The sequence below is a fragment of the Primulina eburnea genome, chromosome 6, assembly GCF_022965805.1.
Source record: "Primulina eburnea isolate SZY01 chromosome 6, ASM2296580v1, whole genome shotgun sequence".
In the NCBI taxonomy this organism is placed as follows: Eukaryota; Viridiplantae; Streptophyta; class Magnoliopsida; order Lamiales; family Gesneriaceae; genus Primulina; species Primulina eburnea.
The window spans coordinates 4,081,721-4,098,781 of record NC_133106.1 but is presented as its reverse complement, the minus strand read 5'-3'; the positions used below and the strand labels follow the sequence as shown (position 1 = coordinate 4,098,781).

Here is a 17,061-nt window from a genome sequence, read left to right as displayed (position 1 = left end):
TCACAGACACACGCAAATAATATCGTCATCCAACTCCCTCATCACAAACCCAACTCCTAACCATCCCAGACATCTAACATATGCTCTGATACTACCAAATGTGGCGTCCCAAACCTCGCCACGTAATCATACAACATGTGACGTCATATGCATAAAAAATTTCTTTTCGACGACGTAATAATATAATGCATATACGACAAAATAGTGCAATCACCACACTATCTACGTCAGTGTAGCAGAAACAGTATAATAAATACACACATACAACTCAAATAAGACAATGAACCATACTGTCTCTATTTACTATTAACTACAGGACTGTTTGACTAGACACACCTAGTCCTTCACCACTATCCCGTCTCACGAATAGTCCTGTAACCTGTCCAACAGAAACAGCCCCCAAAGGATGAGCACACACAACAATCATCATCGAAATACATAATAGTTATATTATCAACAATATAAAATATAACTGGAATGATAACAGAAATACCCCCTTTGCTGTCTCTGGACAATCAACCCAACGACAACCTCAACAACATCACAATGCAGCAACAACATCGACGATACGTCGCACCCAAACTCCGGCGACAGCAATATCGTCGAACGAACAACAACATCGACGATACGTCGCACCCCAACACCGGCGACAGCAATATCGTCGAACGAACAACAACATCGACGATATGTCGCACCCCAACACCGACGACAGCAATATCGTCGAACGAATAACAACATCAACGATACATCGCACTCCAATACCGGCGACAATAATATCGTCGAACGAATAACAACATCGTAAATTTGTACTTTTAGCATGGATGATTATTATAGATAGATATAAATGCGATAACTAAGTATTTATATATTCAATTATCTTTAAGTTAAAAAATATTATGTATGATACGCGGAGAGGGAAAGAAAAAAGGAAAAAAAAAACAAAATTTACTAAAATGGAGAAGTTGATTGACTTAGAGTTCAGAGTCGGACATACGCATCTACAATTGGTTGGACGCGGTTTTTTGAGCTTATCTTAAAGCATATGCTTTCTTAAGTTTGATAATAATAATAATAATAATAATAATAATAATAATAATGAATTCCTTGACATGTGTGTCCATATCATTTGAAGAATATTTTAAATTTTTTTTTATATAATTTTGGATTATTGTCTTGATGTACATGTAGCTGTGATAAATTATTATGCAAACTTTACTGTCATAAATTCCTTAAGGAAAATTTAAACATATTAATCAAATTTTAAAAATTATAATTATAAATATACTAAATGTTTAAAAATAAAAAAATTAGTAAAAGGTTAAAAATAAAATTTGAATTTAAAAATTTCAGTTGTCTCTTAATTAAAAAAAAAAAAGATCATCGAGATGATTTCACCTTTCAATATAAAAAAGAAAAATTTTCGGTATAATGCTCCGATTTCAGTCATTTATAATTCTGAGAGTAAAGAGAAAACTTTCCTTTCGAATTCAATACCAAAGCGTTAATGCAAACAACCTAAAAATCAATAATAATAGAAGCTTCAATTTATGCTTTATGTGAAAATGAAATTTGGCCATTTTATTCGATATTTGTTTTGTGCCACTTGCCCCAAACTTTAGTTTAAGTTTGCCACTCGAAAAAGTGTTTTAAAAGGGGAAAAAAACAATCAAACGAAGCCTAATCTTTGGTTTCTTTCGAACACTTGTTTCTTGCTTAGATAGAAGTAAAAAAGCTTTCACAATTTTGTTGTTAGCAGAAATATGTAGTTGAGTTGAACCATTTTATCCATTAGGAAATCTCCACATTTAAATTTTTGAAAATGTTTTTAGTTTCAAAAATAAAAATGTTAACAAAAAATTGAAAATCCCATTAGTTATATATTTTAATTTTGTACAATTAAATAATTCAAATACTAACTCTGCAAAATTTAAGACAACGTCATGTTCGTGTGATTAAATACATAAAAGTTCTCTAACGAAGAACAATTATATCAAAGATGGATTCAATGATGGGACTCAAAAGAAAAACAATCAAATTCGTCGGAGTATCCTTTGCCATCCGAATCGCACCGATCTACCCTCAATCGTTACATGATGGATATTGTAAGAACAATTATAACAAGAATCGTTTATTCGTCTAAATAAAAAAAAGTAGTAGACGTTTCACGTACAATGACTAAAACTCGTGGAGATAGATACCAAGAACAAAACCCAGTCACAAAAGTGTGATGTTAGACTTTAGCCTCCACGAGAATTATTGCATATACTTACTAGTGGCCTTAAACCTCATTCTTGGGCACTACCAAATTGGAGCAAACTCCTCAGTGCTTGTTTCTTCATAATTTTTCCATAAACCCCTCTTCCTAACTTCAATGTCTTCTCCATTTCCACAACTCCATTGATCCCACCTCTCTTTAGTCCCTCCATAAACACTTTCACAATCCTTTCATCACTTCCTACTCCTTCCACTACACTATCCACTACAATATCCATCAATGGGATCTTTCTCCCCCATTTTTTCATCGATTTTTCGCATTCAAAAACTTGGGAATAAGCTTGCCAAAATGATGCCCTCAAGTACCCTTTTCGCTTTCCCCTAATCATACATCTCCTCATGGCTTCCTCTAATCTATACACTACATTTCCCATATCCACTACCCCTTTTTCAAAAGCCATTTCAATATCCCTCATGTCTTGCTTCAAGAATACGTTCTCTTCAAATTTACACCTCTTGCATCTACAATTGAACCCCCAATTCATAGCTATTTCTCTTCGGTTGTTCATAGGCAAGAGGACATCAAAATAAGCAAATGTGAGCTCTTCGCCTGCCTTGATGTCCCTAGAAGCATGGACCACGACATGATCACCAATGTGCAAACGCCTAACGTTGGGATCACAAGAATGGTTGATGAAAGAAGCTAAAACCCACAATCCAAGACCTTGATAATCGACATTTTTACCTAGAACTTTAGCTGAAATCGCATTCTCAAGAATCGAATTCACATCCAAAATGCTTAACATTCTTCCCATATCCAACTTCTCACAAGAAATATCACAGTCCCTAAAATTCCTAATATCAGGAATTTCAATACTCTCCTCGTCTTCTCCTGTTGATAACATCGATATCAAGCCATTGATTCTACTGCATTTTGAGGTCGAGTCCACAACTTTATCAATGAAATTCTTCCACATAACCAGTTGGGAATTTTCACAAGAACCTGGAGGCATAATAGCCCTATCAACAGCAATAGCTTTAGTAACCAAAAGCAAAGTCCCAGTTTCGACATTCTTGGTTGCAAATAAGCCACGCCCACTAATCTCAGACCTCTTGATCTCTACTGCACCAACATACTCTGCAAATTCAGGAGTTTTACCCCTATAACCACTCAACACCCAATCCGAAACATCAAATCCCCCATTCCTTGAAAGAAAATCAAGCCTTTTGCATTTCTCCAGCAGCCCATTAACCAAATCTACATTCTCATTACCCTGGGTTTCAAGATTTGCTGCCTCGAAGCATTCCAAGGCCATGCCGTACCTATTCAAACTCAACAAAATCTTACCTTTACAAAGCAAAGTCTTGACATGGGATCTCTCTATTCTCAGTGCTAAATCACAATCTTTCAATGCTTCAGTAACCTCCATCAAGCGAGATCGAGCTTCCGCCCGATTAGAAAAGGCCAGGCAGAGTGATTTTCGGAGTCTTGCTAAGACGGCTGCATCTGGGTTTTTCTCAGAAATGAAATGTTGGCACAGAGAGATGAATTGAGAATAGGTGCTAATGGAGTCTTTATATTCTTCTCTCAGCAGTAGCTCAGCGGCCTTGGATCTTAGCTCTTGCATCGTTTCTTCGTCCATTTCTGCTCCCTGCATCGATTCCATTTCACTCATTTTCTTCTTTAATACTACCGTCTGTTTGAATTCACCTTGCGGCTCGTCTTCTAAAATTTTGAAATGGAGAAATGCATTTGATCCTTTTTAGATTGCCACAATTCACATGCCGTAACGGCTATAATCTTACTAATTTGATCCATGTTTTTTGCTATCTTCTTTGTTTTTGTCAAATTTTTAAAAATAGAAATCTTAAAATATTTGGAGAGAGAGTTTAAAATATAATGTCAATAATTTTAATGTAAAAACTAGTATGAAACGGTCTCACGGGTCGTATTTTACGAGACAAATATCTTATTTGTGTCATCCATAAAAAATATTAGTTTTTATGCTAATAGTATTACTTTTTATCGTGAATATCAGTAGGATTGATCCGTCTCACAAATAAATACTCGTGTGACCGTGTCACAAGAGACCTAATGTAATTTTAAATATTGACCAAAAGCAACGAGTGAAATTCATTTACTACCTCTCTTGAAAATTTCAAGGATAATGTCTTTATACAAGATCCAACGGCCACAATTCATTTGAGGCCAAATTAAGTTTGGACTCTTTGGTTCTGTGTTGGTCCAACAAGGAAATCTGAGATTAGATAAACGTGCGATCTCAAATCTTGAGAATTTTTTTAGGGCTAAATTCAGGACGTTATTTGTATATTTTAATAAATTTATGCAACAATATTTTTTGTTCAGTTACTGAGTTTGAAAGAAAAATACTTGGAGAATTATGACAAGACTAACAATAAATATGATTTTAGAAGCGAGATGATTTTACACAGCCCATCAGTAAATAAGTGAAAAGTGAGGACTTCTCAAGGTATCAGTACTCATGTCTTAGAATGAAACTACATCGAAATGGTTGCAGTGGATCGTATAGTTATTGTTAGCTCTCAAGAAAAGATTATTCATTTTACTTTTTTATGTTTACTCTAGCTATATAAACATAATTCCTGTATTCTTTATTCAGTTTACATACTGCGACCTGAGTTTCGCTCACTCTTTGTTTTTTCACGTATAAATTGTCTCATTTGTGCCTGAGAAAATCTATGATTATAATGACCATTATACTATTGCTATCAAACTACTGGAACTGTCGCATCGCATTATTAGAAGTTAAATGTGTGTCCTAAACCATTTTGCAACCATATACCTTACAAACCGTCATATATCATCATCGTGGGGACAAGGGTAGACCAAGTTTTCCACATTCTTTGAAAAAAATTTAAGCTGTCGATTTCTCATCATTTCCCACTATAGCAAGTGAAATGGCTTGGAAATAGCATACGAATAGATTTTTAGGCATCTCAGGTTTTACATAGCCAACAAATACTACCTGAAAGCATAGTTGTCATGGGCGCAAAGTGCACCGAGGCACACAAGGGTACTTGAGCCTGAGGCACAAGGCGCACATTTTTTTATTTATTAAAAAAATATATTCATCTTAAAATAAATATATTAAAATATGAAATAATTATGTTACAATGTCACACAAAACAAAAATAATTAATAACTTCATAGTAATTAGTAACATGATTAAAAAAATTCAATCATTCAAATCAAGTTCATCTTCTTTCATCGAAACGCTAAAGACTCTAGAACTTTCGGACTTGTATTCATCTTGGTTTTCTGCACTTTCTAGATCAATACCAATTTCTTCTCCCTCTTCATCCAAAAGATGTAAAATCCGTGATAATTTATTTCTTTGTCTATGGCCATAGAACCGCCCAAAAGCCCATCAGTGTTTTTATATTTTGAGAGTTGATATGTGGCTTTATCTTGAAGGTCAATATCTTCACGCATATTTTCAAACACACTCGTACAACCTCTTCATAACTTCAGCATCCTTTTCTATCTCAGGATTCGTAGAAAAGAACTCCGGGTGAAGAATGAGCCGATGACTCATAGGCAGTGGTTTGGTTAAGGGAACCAATCGGAGCCGTAGCGAAAGTGAGTCTTCATAGGGCAATTGTAAGGACCGTGTATCGCATTATCGTAAATCCTATGTTGATTCTCGATAATGTATGAAATTGTCAGGTGATTATGTATTTCATGTATATTATGACAACTAAATTGAGTAATGAGTATTGATTATGAATGGACGTTGTAAGAGCTCGAGTGGAGAACCCGGACGCCAATAAGTACAAAAATAAATATTTGTACAGAATGTGTGGCGCCCGGGCGGTAGAAGTGACCGCCCGAGCGCCAGGATGCCAGGATATGTAAAATGAGTATGCGGGCAGAACACTTCGGGCCCGAGCGATAGGTTGTGACCGCCCGAGCGCGATGTAAATAATGTTCTCGGACAGAACATGTCGCGCCCGAGCGGTAGTTTGTGACTGTCCGAGCGCGGTACTAGTGAAAGTCGGGGGCAGAATGTCTCACGCTCGGGCGCGAGAATTCTACCGCCCGAGTGCGTGAGGCGGTGGGATAAGGATAAGTTCTTTTCTTTCTTTCCTCCGTCATTTATTTTCAGTAACTTCGAGGGAATTCGAGAGATTTCGAAATTCTTTCTTCCAAATCGAATCCGAAACGCTGTCTAAACGCGAAAAAAATTATACATTTGTGATCGTCGCGTCGAAGGCTTCTGACCGATGTAATTTTCTTCTAGTTCCAGCAGCTTGAAATATCAAAGTGTTGGAATAGCATGTATTTGAAGTTGAATTTCCTATATGTAGTAGAATAACCGACAAGAAACTTATATTCGAAGTCGGAATTGAATTATGATATGATTTTGATTTGATATATTTGAAACTGATATCAATGATTTTGGATTATGTTATTAATTGGAATGAGTATGTTATTGATGTAGATAAAGTATTATACCGATATCTTCAGGCTACATCAATTGGAACGAAGAATTGAGGTATGTTGCGACCGGGTAACATACGACATGTATCTGTATTATATGATATATGTCGGATTGATTTGATTGATTGGAATGAGAATACGTGTCTATATGCCTTATTTGCTGATTTACGTGGCATACATGACATTATGATTGGAATATCGATGTATAAAATAAGTGTTTTGTTAACAAACATCATTTGATGCATACATCGATATATGACATGCACGTTGAGCTATGATCCTTGGATACCCTCATATGATTTGATTGGATTTTGGGGTTTGTGAACACAATTGCTATGCTGGTATTATATGACCCGTAAAGCATAGACATTTGTGGCCCCGATGATTGGATATGAGATTTGGGATTTGATGGCGCTTTGTCGACGCTATCATACGAGTATCCCTTATTGAGGTCGGTGTGCCAGCTCGAGCATTGATTTGATAGCGATTCGTTTGATTCTGACATGTGCTCAGTGGATGGGCATTTGACCTGATACCTCCACGACATACATGCATTGCATACCATATATCATTGTTTAGATATCTGTGGTATATATGATTGGTTGTTCCATACGGAGCTTTGCTCACCCCCAAGGGGGGCTGTTGTTGTCTTTGTGTGTGGACAATGGCAGGTACTCCACTACTCCAGGATATCAGGAGATCGGAGAGGGTACTTCTGGAAGAAGCCACAGCTTGGGCTGAGGTTTATGTTTATGTCTTGTTCCCAGTATATATGTATATGTATCTATATACCGGGGCATGTCCCGAGGATATGAGTTGTTTGTATGTAATTGGTTTTGATTACGTGTGGGCATGTTTATGACGTGAGATGAGATACTATTTTCAGTATTCAAATAAAAAGATTTGGGCTCATTGTAAAGAAATTTTAAACTCGTTTTCTGCTGTAATTAGTTAACTCTAATCAAATTGCATTATAATAACGATTAGGAGCTAAGGGCCCCACACAGAGTGGTATCAGAGCATAGCTGAGAATGCTCGATTGAGTCTTGTGTACACTTGAATAGGCACAAATGAATTGTGTGTATGTGTGTGACTTATTTGTATTACTTGCTCTTATGTGAGTTGATTTGAGTAAGTATCTGATGAGATTGATGCTATGAGATGATGATATTATGAATTGATATGAAATTGTGATATTCATCTTTTGATTTGTAGATGGATCACACAAATGAAACTGCGAGTAGCAGTACTGAGAGAATAGTTGGACAATTTGAAGGGTTATCCATGGATGTTGTGATGGCTCGATTTCAGGATCTGAAACCACCGAGGTTCTTTGGCACTGAGAGTGTTGAAAGAGCTGAGGTCTGGTTGAAGGATATCGAGCATTTGTTTAATATTGTTGAGTATTCCAAGGCTCGGAGACTGAAACTTGCACTTTACCAGCTGAAAGACCGAGCTAAATCTTGGTGGGAAGCCGCTGAGATTGGATTGAAAGAGGCCGGGATTGAAGTCACTTGGGATGTCTTCAAGGCCCAACTTTTGGAGCAGTATTCCCCTTCTTCCTATTATACTGCACAGGAGAATGAGCTTAATAATCTGCAACAGGGAACGATGTCTGTTGCAAAGTATGCTTCGAAGTTTTCCACTTTGTTGAAGTATGCACCTCACGTAGCTGGGAATGCGAGGGCAAAATATAACAGGTTTGTAAATGGATTACATCATGCTTTATATACTTATGTTGTTTGTGGATTGCCTACCAGCTACGTAGAGACAGTTGAATGAGCCAAGACAGCCGAGGCTGGACTCAGGCGGGGAGGTCCACAGTATACTCCTCCACCTCCAATGTCAGCTCAGCAGCCTACTTTGCGACCGAGAGGTAAGAAGTTTAAGAAGACTGGTTCTGGTTCCTCGTCTTCTTCGAGCTCTAGTGGATCACAGAGAGGGAGTCCTGTGATTGCTCCCTATTGTAGTCATTGTGGAGGCAAACATACTATCGAGCAGTGTCGAGGTATGTTTGGTACTTGTTATCAATGTGGGCAGGAAGGTCATTTCTCTCGAGTATGTCCTAATAGGGGTATGACTTCTGCTCAACCCCAGCCAGGATTTAGAGGTGGCCTTGTTATGACGAGACCTGTTTTTCTTATTCCATCGTTTCAGCAGTCGAATGTCCCACGATATCTAGGACCGGGTGGTCAGAGTGCCCAAGTTCCTCCTCAAGTAAGAGTGTACGCCATGACTGAGGATCAGGCGAAAGAAGCTCCTGGTAGCGTGATTGCAGGTATTTGCACGCTTTGAGATTATCCTGCAAGTGTTTTATTTGATACAAGAGCATCTCATTCATTCATATCTCATGCATTTGTTGCATCTCACGATATCGAGTGTACCCCATTGTATGATACTTTGTCGATAGCCACGCCAGCAGGGAAGATTATTTTGTCTGAGAAAGTAGTGCATAATTGTTTATTGATATATGAGGATAATGTGGTATTTCTGAATTTGATTGTCCTCCCAATGCACGACTTTGATTGTATTGTCGGCATGGATATCTTGATGACAAATCGAGCTACTATTGATTGTTGTCATGGAGTGGTTCGATTTCGATCGATTGATTGACCCAAGTGGAATTTTTATGGCAAGGGTTCTCAAGCCAAAATTCCATTGGTATCTTCCTTGGAAATGTCCCGATTGTTGACTAGTGGAGATGAAGGTTATCTTATCTACGCTATTGATATTTCGAAGAAGGAGTCTTCTTTATCTGAGATTCCAGTTGCGAAAGAATTCCCGGATGTATTTCCCGATGAGATTCCTGATTTTCCTCCTCATCGAGAAGTTGAGTTTAGTATTGATCTTGTGCCGGGGACTGCTCCCATATCTAAAGCTCCCTATCGCATGGCACCATTGGAATTGAAAGAATTGAAAGAACAATTACAGGATCTTCTCGATAAAGGATATATTCGACCGAGTGTATCACCTTGGAGAGCTCCAGTTTTATTTGTTCGAAAGAAAGATGGTACTATGCGAATGTGTATCTATTATAGGCAACTGAATCGGGCTATTGTGAAAAACAAGTACCCACTTCCTCGTATTGATGATTTGTTTGATCAGCTTCAAGGTACTTCTATATACTCGAAGATTGATCTTCGTTCTGGGTATCATCAAGTATGTGTTCGAGACGAAGATGTGCCCAAAACTGGTTTTCGTACGAGGTATGGCCACTATGAATTCTTGGTTATGCCTTTTGGTCTTACGAATGCTCCTGCTATTTTTATGAATTTAATGAATCGTGTCTTTCGAGATTATCTTGACCGATTCGTTATTTTATTTATCGATGATATTCTTGTTTATTCGAAATCCAAGAAGGAGCATGCTGAACATCTGAGACTGGTACTTCAAACTCTTCGTGCTAGTCATTTATATGCCAAATTGTCCAAATTTGAATTCTGGATGGACAAAGTGGTAATTCTGGTTCACGTCATTTCGAGACATGGCATATCTCTTGATCCTGCAAAGGTCGAAGCTGTATTAAATTGGCTGCAACCTACGAATGTTCCTGAGATCCGTAGCTTCAAGGGTTTAGTTGGTTATTATCGTCGTTTTATTGAAGGGTTTTCGAAGATAGCTAAACCTATTACTCAACTGACACAGAAGAATCAGCGATTCATTTGGTCAGATGAATGTGAAGCTAGTTTTCTTGAATTGAAGACGAGATTAACCACAGCACCTGTGCTTACTATTCCCTCAGGTACCGGAGGATTTGTGGTATGCACAGATGCGTCGGGTAAAGGTTTGGGCTGTGTTCTGATGCAACATGGCAAAGTGGCTGCTTATGCGTCTCGTCAATTGAAATCTCATGAAACACGTTATCCTGTTCATGATCTCGAATTGGCCGCCACTGTGTTTGCTTTGAAGATCTGGCGCCATTACTTGTATGGAGAAAAGTTGGTTATCTATTCAGACCATAAAAGTCTAAAATATCTCTTTTCTCAATCTGATTTGAATATGAGGCAACGCAGGTGGATGGATCTCTTGAAGGATTTTGATTGTGAGATTCAATATCACTCTGGATCGGTGAATGTTACTGCGGATGCCCTAAGCCGTAAAGTTCATGATTCTGTTTTAGTTTCTGTCAATGTCGCCAAAATACACGAGGATATATGTACTTCTGGCTGGAATTTTCACTCGAATTGGAATTCTGTCACTGTCTCAGCATTGCAATTTGAGTCGAACTTGGTATCGAAAATAAGAAAGGCCCAACGAAGCGATGCACAGATCCAAAAGTCGAAAGAACTTGTATCTGCAGGACATCAGTCTGGATTCCAAATTTCTTCTGATGGTTCTTTACGACTTAATGGTCGGCTGGTAGTTACTGATGATTCTGAATTGAAATCTGCCCTTCTTCGTGAAGCACATTGTAGCAAATACAGTATTCACCCTGGAGGTCGAAAAATGTATTTGACATTGAGACCACAATTCTGGTGGAAACGTATGAAGAAGGACATTGCTGAGTTTATTTCGAAATGTCTTGTCTGCCAACAAGTGAAAGCCGAGAGAATGAAACCTGGAGGATTGCTCCATAATCTCGAAATCCCGAAATGGAATTGGGAACATATTGCTATAGATTTTGTGACTCATTTACCTCGTTCGCCCAAGGGCTGTGATGCTATTTGGGCCATTATTTATCGGCTTTCGAAATCTGCGCATTTTATTCCGTATGAACGGACTTATCCTTATAAGAAAATGGCCCGTTTATACATTGAGAATGTTGTGAGAATGCATGGTGTGTCAGTCTCGATTGTATCTGATCGTGATCCCAGGTTTGCTTCTAAATTCTGGGGTAGTTTTCAAGAAGCGATGGGTACGCGTTTGGCTATGAGTACGACTTATTATCCTCAAACTGATGGCCAGACCGAGCGTACGATTCAAACGTTGGAAGATATGTTGCGTGCTGTTGTGATGGACTTCAGAATGAGATGGCAAGATGCCTTACCATTGGTTGAATTTTCTTATAATAATAGCTTTCAGACGAGTATCGGTATGACACCGTTTGAAGCTCTATATGGGAGACGATGTAGATCACCGTTATTCTGGAATGAGATTGGTGATAGACAATTGACTAGACCTGAAATGATATAGGAAATGAATGATAAGGTTCAGTTGATTCGACAGCGGATGAAAGCTGCTCAGGATCGTCAAACGATTTATGCGAACAAACGAAGACGACCCTTGGAATTCCAGAAAGGTGACAGAGTGTTTTTGAAAATATCTCCCTTTAGAGGCACTGTTCGATTCGACATGCGAGGGAAGTTATCACCTCGATATGTTCGGCCATACGAAATTCTTGATCGAGTTGGTGATATTGCGTATCGATTGGCATTGCCACCAGCTCTATCTGCCATTCACGATGTGTTTCATGTTTCTATGCTGAGGAAATATGAACCCGATCCATCACATGTACTTGCACCTGACGAGGTTGAACTGGATCCTTCTCTTTCCTATGTTGAACAACCTGTTCGTATTATGGATCTAAAGGAAAAGATATTGCGTAATAAATCGATTCCTCTAGTACGAGTACAATGGACACGACATGGTGTGGAAGAGTCGACGTGGGAATTGGAGAGTAAAATGTGAGAATCATATCCACATTTATTTGATTCTATGACATCTGTTCCATTGTATTCAATGTATTCTGATCATTTTACTGATTTTAGTTTTGATATGTACTATAACTGGTGACATAAATATATTTGCCAATGTTATGTATATAGAGATGTTTGAAATTCGAGGACGAAATCTTTTAAGAGGGGGAGAAATGTAAGGACCGTGTATCATATTATCGTAAATCCTATGTTGATTATCGATAATGTATGAAATTGTCAGGTGATTATGTATTTCATGTATATTATGACAACTAAATTGAGTAATGAGTATTGATTATGAATGGACGTTGTAAGAGCTCGAGTGGAGAAGTCGGACGCCAATAAGTACAAAAATAAATATTTGTACAGAATGTGTGGCGCCCGGGCGGTAGAAAGTGACCGCCCGAGCGCCAGGATATGTAAAATGAGTATGCGGACAGAACACTTTGCGCCCGAGCGGTAGGTTGTGAACGCCCGAGCGCGATGTAAATAATGTTCTCGGACAGAACATCCTGCGCTCGGGCGCGAGAATTCTACCGCCCGAGCGCGAGAGGCGGTGGGATAAGGATAAGTTCTTTTCTTTCTTTCCTCCGTCATTTATTTTCAGTAACTTCGAGGGAATTCGAGAGATTTAGAAATTCTTTCTTCCAAATCGACTCCGAAATGCTGTCTAAACGCGAAAAAAATTATATATTTGTGATCGTCGTGTCGAAGGCTTCTGACTGAGGTAATTTTCTTCTAGTTCCAGCAGCTTGAAATATCAAAGTGCTGGAATATCATGTATTTGAAGTTGAATTTCTTATATGTAGTAGAATAACCGACAAGAAACTTATATTCGAAGTCGGAATTGAATTATGATATGATTTTGATTTGATATGAATTTTTGAAGTTTCAAATGATATTTGAAACTCATATTAATGATTTTGGATTATGTTGTTGATTGGAATGAGTATGTTATTGATGTAGATAAAGTATTATAACGATATCTTCAGGCTACATCAATTGGAACGAAGAATTGAGGTACGTTGCGACCGGGTAACATACGACAGGTATCTGTATTATATGATATATGTCGGATTGATTTGATTGATTGGAATGAGAATACGTGTCTATATGCCTTATTTGCTGATTGACGTGGCATACATGACATTATGATTGGAATATCGATGTATAAAATAAGTGTTTTGTTAACACACATCATTTGATGCATACATCGATACATGACATGCACGTTGAGCTATGATCCTTGGATACCCTCATATGATTTGATTGGATTCTGGGTTTGTGAACACAATTGCTATGTAATGCCCGAGAATTTAATTACCGTAATCTGAAATGATTTGGATACGATTACCGTAATCTGAGATTAATCTGAAATGACTTATTGAATTAATCGCGATAATTATCGACGGAACGGATCGGACTAGAACACATGAGAAAGGTGTAAATGTGTGTGCCAAGAAAGAGCCCCGAGCACATACGCTGTATGGATTGGCGCACCTGCGCGGAGCTGGCCGAGGCTTACGCGCACATGCGCGCACATGCGTGGCAAGGCCAGTACCATCGGCGCATATGCGCGACGGAGATGGCGCATATGCGCGGGAGGGCCAGTAGGGGTGGCGCATATGCGCGGAAATAATGGCGCATATGCGCGAGTAGTACTTTCGCCGAGACAGTAGGTCTCGCGCATATGCGCGAGAAGTGACCGCGCACATGCGCGAGACGTGTTGCACAAAGGTTGTGCCATTTGCTTTGCATGCACGGAAGGTATGTATATATATATATATTGGCATGCAATTCTTCAGAATTGGAAGGAGAAAGTCGAGGGTTTAGGGAAAAGATTTGTTCTTTTTCTTCGAAATCGATTTGCGAGTAAACCGTCTATCTGAATTGAAATCCGACTTCGGTACTGTGTTACTATCAACGCAGGCTACGCACGGACGTAAGTTTTATTACGTTTAGATAAGATTTGATGTTATGATGTTGTCAGAATTGAATAGAATTCAGATATGGTGTTTATACTACCGTAGATATTATAGAATTGAAGTCAGATTTAGAAACAGACTGTTTATGGAATTTGTATGCTTTTCAGAAATGATTTGATTTAGATTTGATATCAGAATTGTGTTATTATTGATTCAGAGTGTACATATATTGAGTTATAGATTGTACTGAGATATAGTATGAATTCTGTATGATATTGTGATGTTGAGAATGACGGGATTACAAGATTGTGTTATTATGCCGTTGAAACATCAGTTAAATTAGATTGATCAGATTCAGATATGATTTAGATTATATCGAGAGATTGTTGATATGAATCAGATGGTATTTTGTTCAGATATTGATCAGATTATGTACTGAGTCGAGTATTGACCAGAACAGATTGTGAATTGAATTATACATTGATACAGTATATTTGTTATTGTCATTTCAGATCGGATATGGACAGACTGGACTTCGAGACTTCGTCTTCCTCAGACGGGGAAGATAAAGGTATAATTCATGTGATATTCGGGAAGAACAACTCAATTGAGATCGCGTTGAGTTGCCCACTAAATCACATACTATACTCTTGTTATGTTTTATATGAATATGGTTGTTTATAGATTTGTTTATAAAACTGGTATACAGATCTTGCTATGCTTTGTTTACAGATCATGTGGCATTGCATCAGAATGATTATGCTCGTTTACAGATCTTGTATTCATGCATTAAGATAGGACAGTCTGGAGATCAGGCAGACTTCTAGATGTTCGGCGATATCTCAGCTTAGGGGAAGATCACCGCCCCTTTGTAGATGTGGATACAGATCAGGCCGAAGTCTAGGAATAAGACGTACAGCACCTCGATTGGTAGGGTAGGTGACAGCCAGTGACGTCTTATTCACAACGGGATCCCTAGAGTTATAGATCGAGTCAAGTCTAGACATGATTTGATTAGGACTTCATGCTTATATGGATGTGGCTCCTAGATCATGGGACCCATCGTTATTGCTTTCAGTTGTGCTAGCATGTTTCATAATTCAGATTGTTTATCTGCATGTTTATCTGATTTGAGTTGCATGCTTATTTGATTTATTTCATAGAGTATGAAATATATTGATTTATACATGATCGCATGTTTTATGAATTAGTTGTTTATATACATGCTTACCATGTTTTATACTGGGATTTATTCTCACCGGAGTTATCCGGCTGTTGTCTTGTTTTGTATGTGTGCATGAAAACAGGTGGGGCTGGATCGGGGTCAAGAAGACGATGAGAGAAGACGAGTTTAGCGTGGTGATTCCGGACTTGCAGTAGACTTGAGTTTACTACTTGAACTTTAGTAGTTGAACCTGAGATTAGATTATTGTACTTTTAATACTGAAATGTAATTTTATTCAGACATGTATAGTATTTAGATTCCATTACCTTCCGCAGTTACATTATTAAAAGAAAATTTTTTTAGACCCTGTTTATCAGAATTGATAATTAAATCCCAAAGATGGTTAAGAAGATGATTAGCGTCCGGGTCCCCACATGCTATGCTGATATTATATGACCCGTAAAGCATAGACATTTGTGACCCCGATGATTGGATATGAGATTTGGGATTTGATGGCGCTTTGTCGACACTATCATACGAGTATCCCTTATTGAGGCCGGTGTGCCAGCCCAAGCATTGATTTGATAGCGATTCGTTTGATTCTGACATGTGCTCAGTGGATGGGCATTTGACCTGATACCTCAACGACATACATGCATTGCATACCATATATCAGTGTTTAGATATCTGTGGTATATATGATTGGGTGTTCTATACGGAGCTTTGCTCACCCCCAATGAGGGTTGTTGTTGTCTTTGTGTGTGGACAATGGCAGGTACTCCAGGATATCAGGAGACCGGAGAGGGTACTTCTGGAGGAAGCCACATCTTGGGCTGATGTTTATGTTTATGTCTTGTTCCCAGTATATATGTATATGTATCTATATACCGGGGCATGTCTCGAGGATAAGAGTTGTTTGTATGTAATTGGTTTTGATTACGTGTGGGCATGTTTATGACGTGAGATGAGATACTATTTTTAGTATTCAAATAAAAAGATATGGGCTCATTGTATAGAAATTTTAAATTTGTTTTCCGCTGTAATTAGTTAACCCTAATCAAATTGCATTGTAATAACGATTAGGAGCTAAGGGCCCCACAACAATTGTCACTGCTTATGGACCCGAACCTGGGTTCAAAAAGTAACAAGCTGCATGCAAAAGCTTATGAAGCTGATTTGTCTACTTTTTATCAATGATTTTAAAAAACCATTTGTACTTCTCTCCATTGTTGTTGAAAGCTAAAGCAATAGCTACCTTAGCTCGAGATCCACATCTTCGTATATATACACCATTGCATGTATTTTTTCGCTCTCAACTAATTGTAGCACTTTCACAATTGGGCCACCAACTTTAATGGCATAAACAACATGATTCCAAAATGAAGATATCGATATAATCTTTGTTGCACGTTTACCTTCTACCTCCATTGCCAATTAACTTGTGTTCCACTTTTCTGAAGTGAACTGATTTCTTAAATTCACCTTCTGTTTTAAAACCTCTTCAATTTAAAAAAAAATAGTGGCACAACGAGTTTTCTCAGCACTGACCATTTCCGTATAAATTCTCTCATCATGTTCAAGTCTTGTGGCCTATTATATATATATTCATTCACCATCATGCCCTTCTCATAAACCTTC

The 17,061-nt window shown here is 38.2% G+C and overlaps 1 protein-coding gene across 1 annotated transcript; it reads right to left on the bottom strand.

The window, feature by feature from the left end:
* Positions 1 to 2,021: 2,021 nt before the first annotated feature.
* Positions 2,022 to 4,005, bottom strand: LOC140833313 (methyltransferase FGSG_00040). The gene has a single exon (XM_073197691.1). The coding sequence runs from the start codon at positions 3,888 to 3,890 to the stop codon at positions 2,286 to 2,288; it is 1,605 nt and encodes a 534-aa protein (XP_073053792.1). The 5' UTR covers positions 3,891 to 4,005; the 3' UTR covers positions 2,022 to 2,285.
* Between the last annotated feature and the right edge of the window lie 13,056 nt (positions 4,006 to 17,061).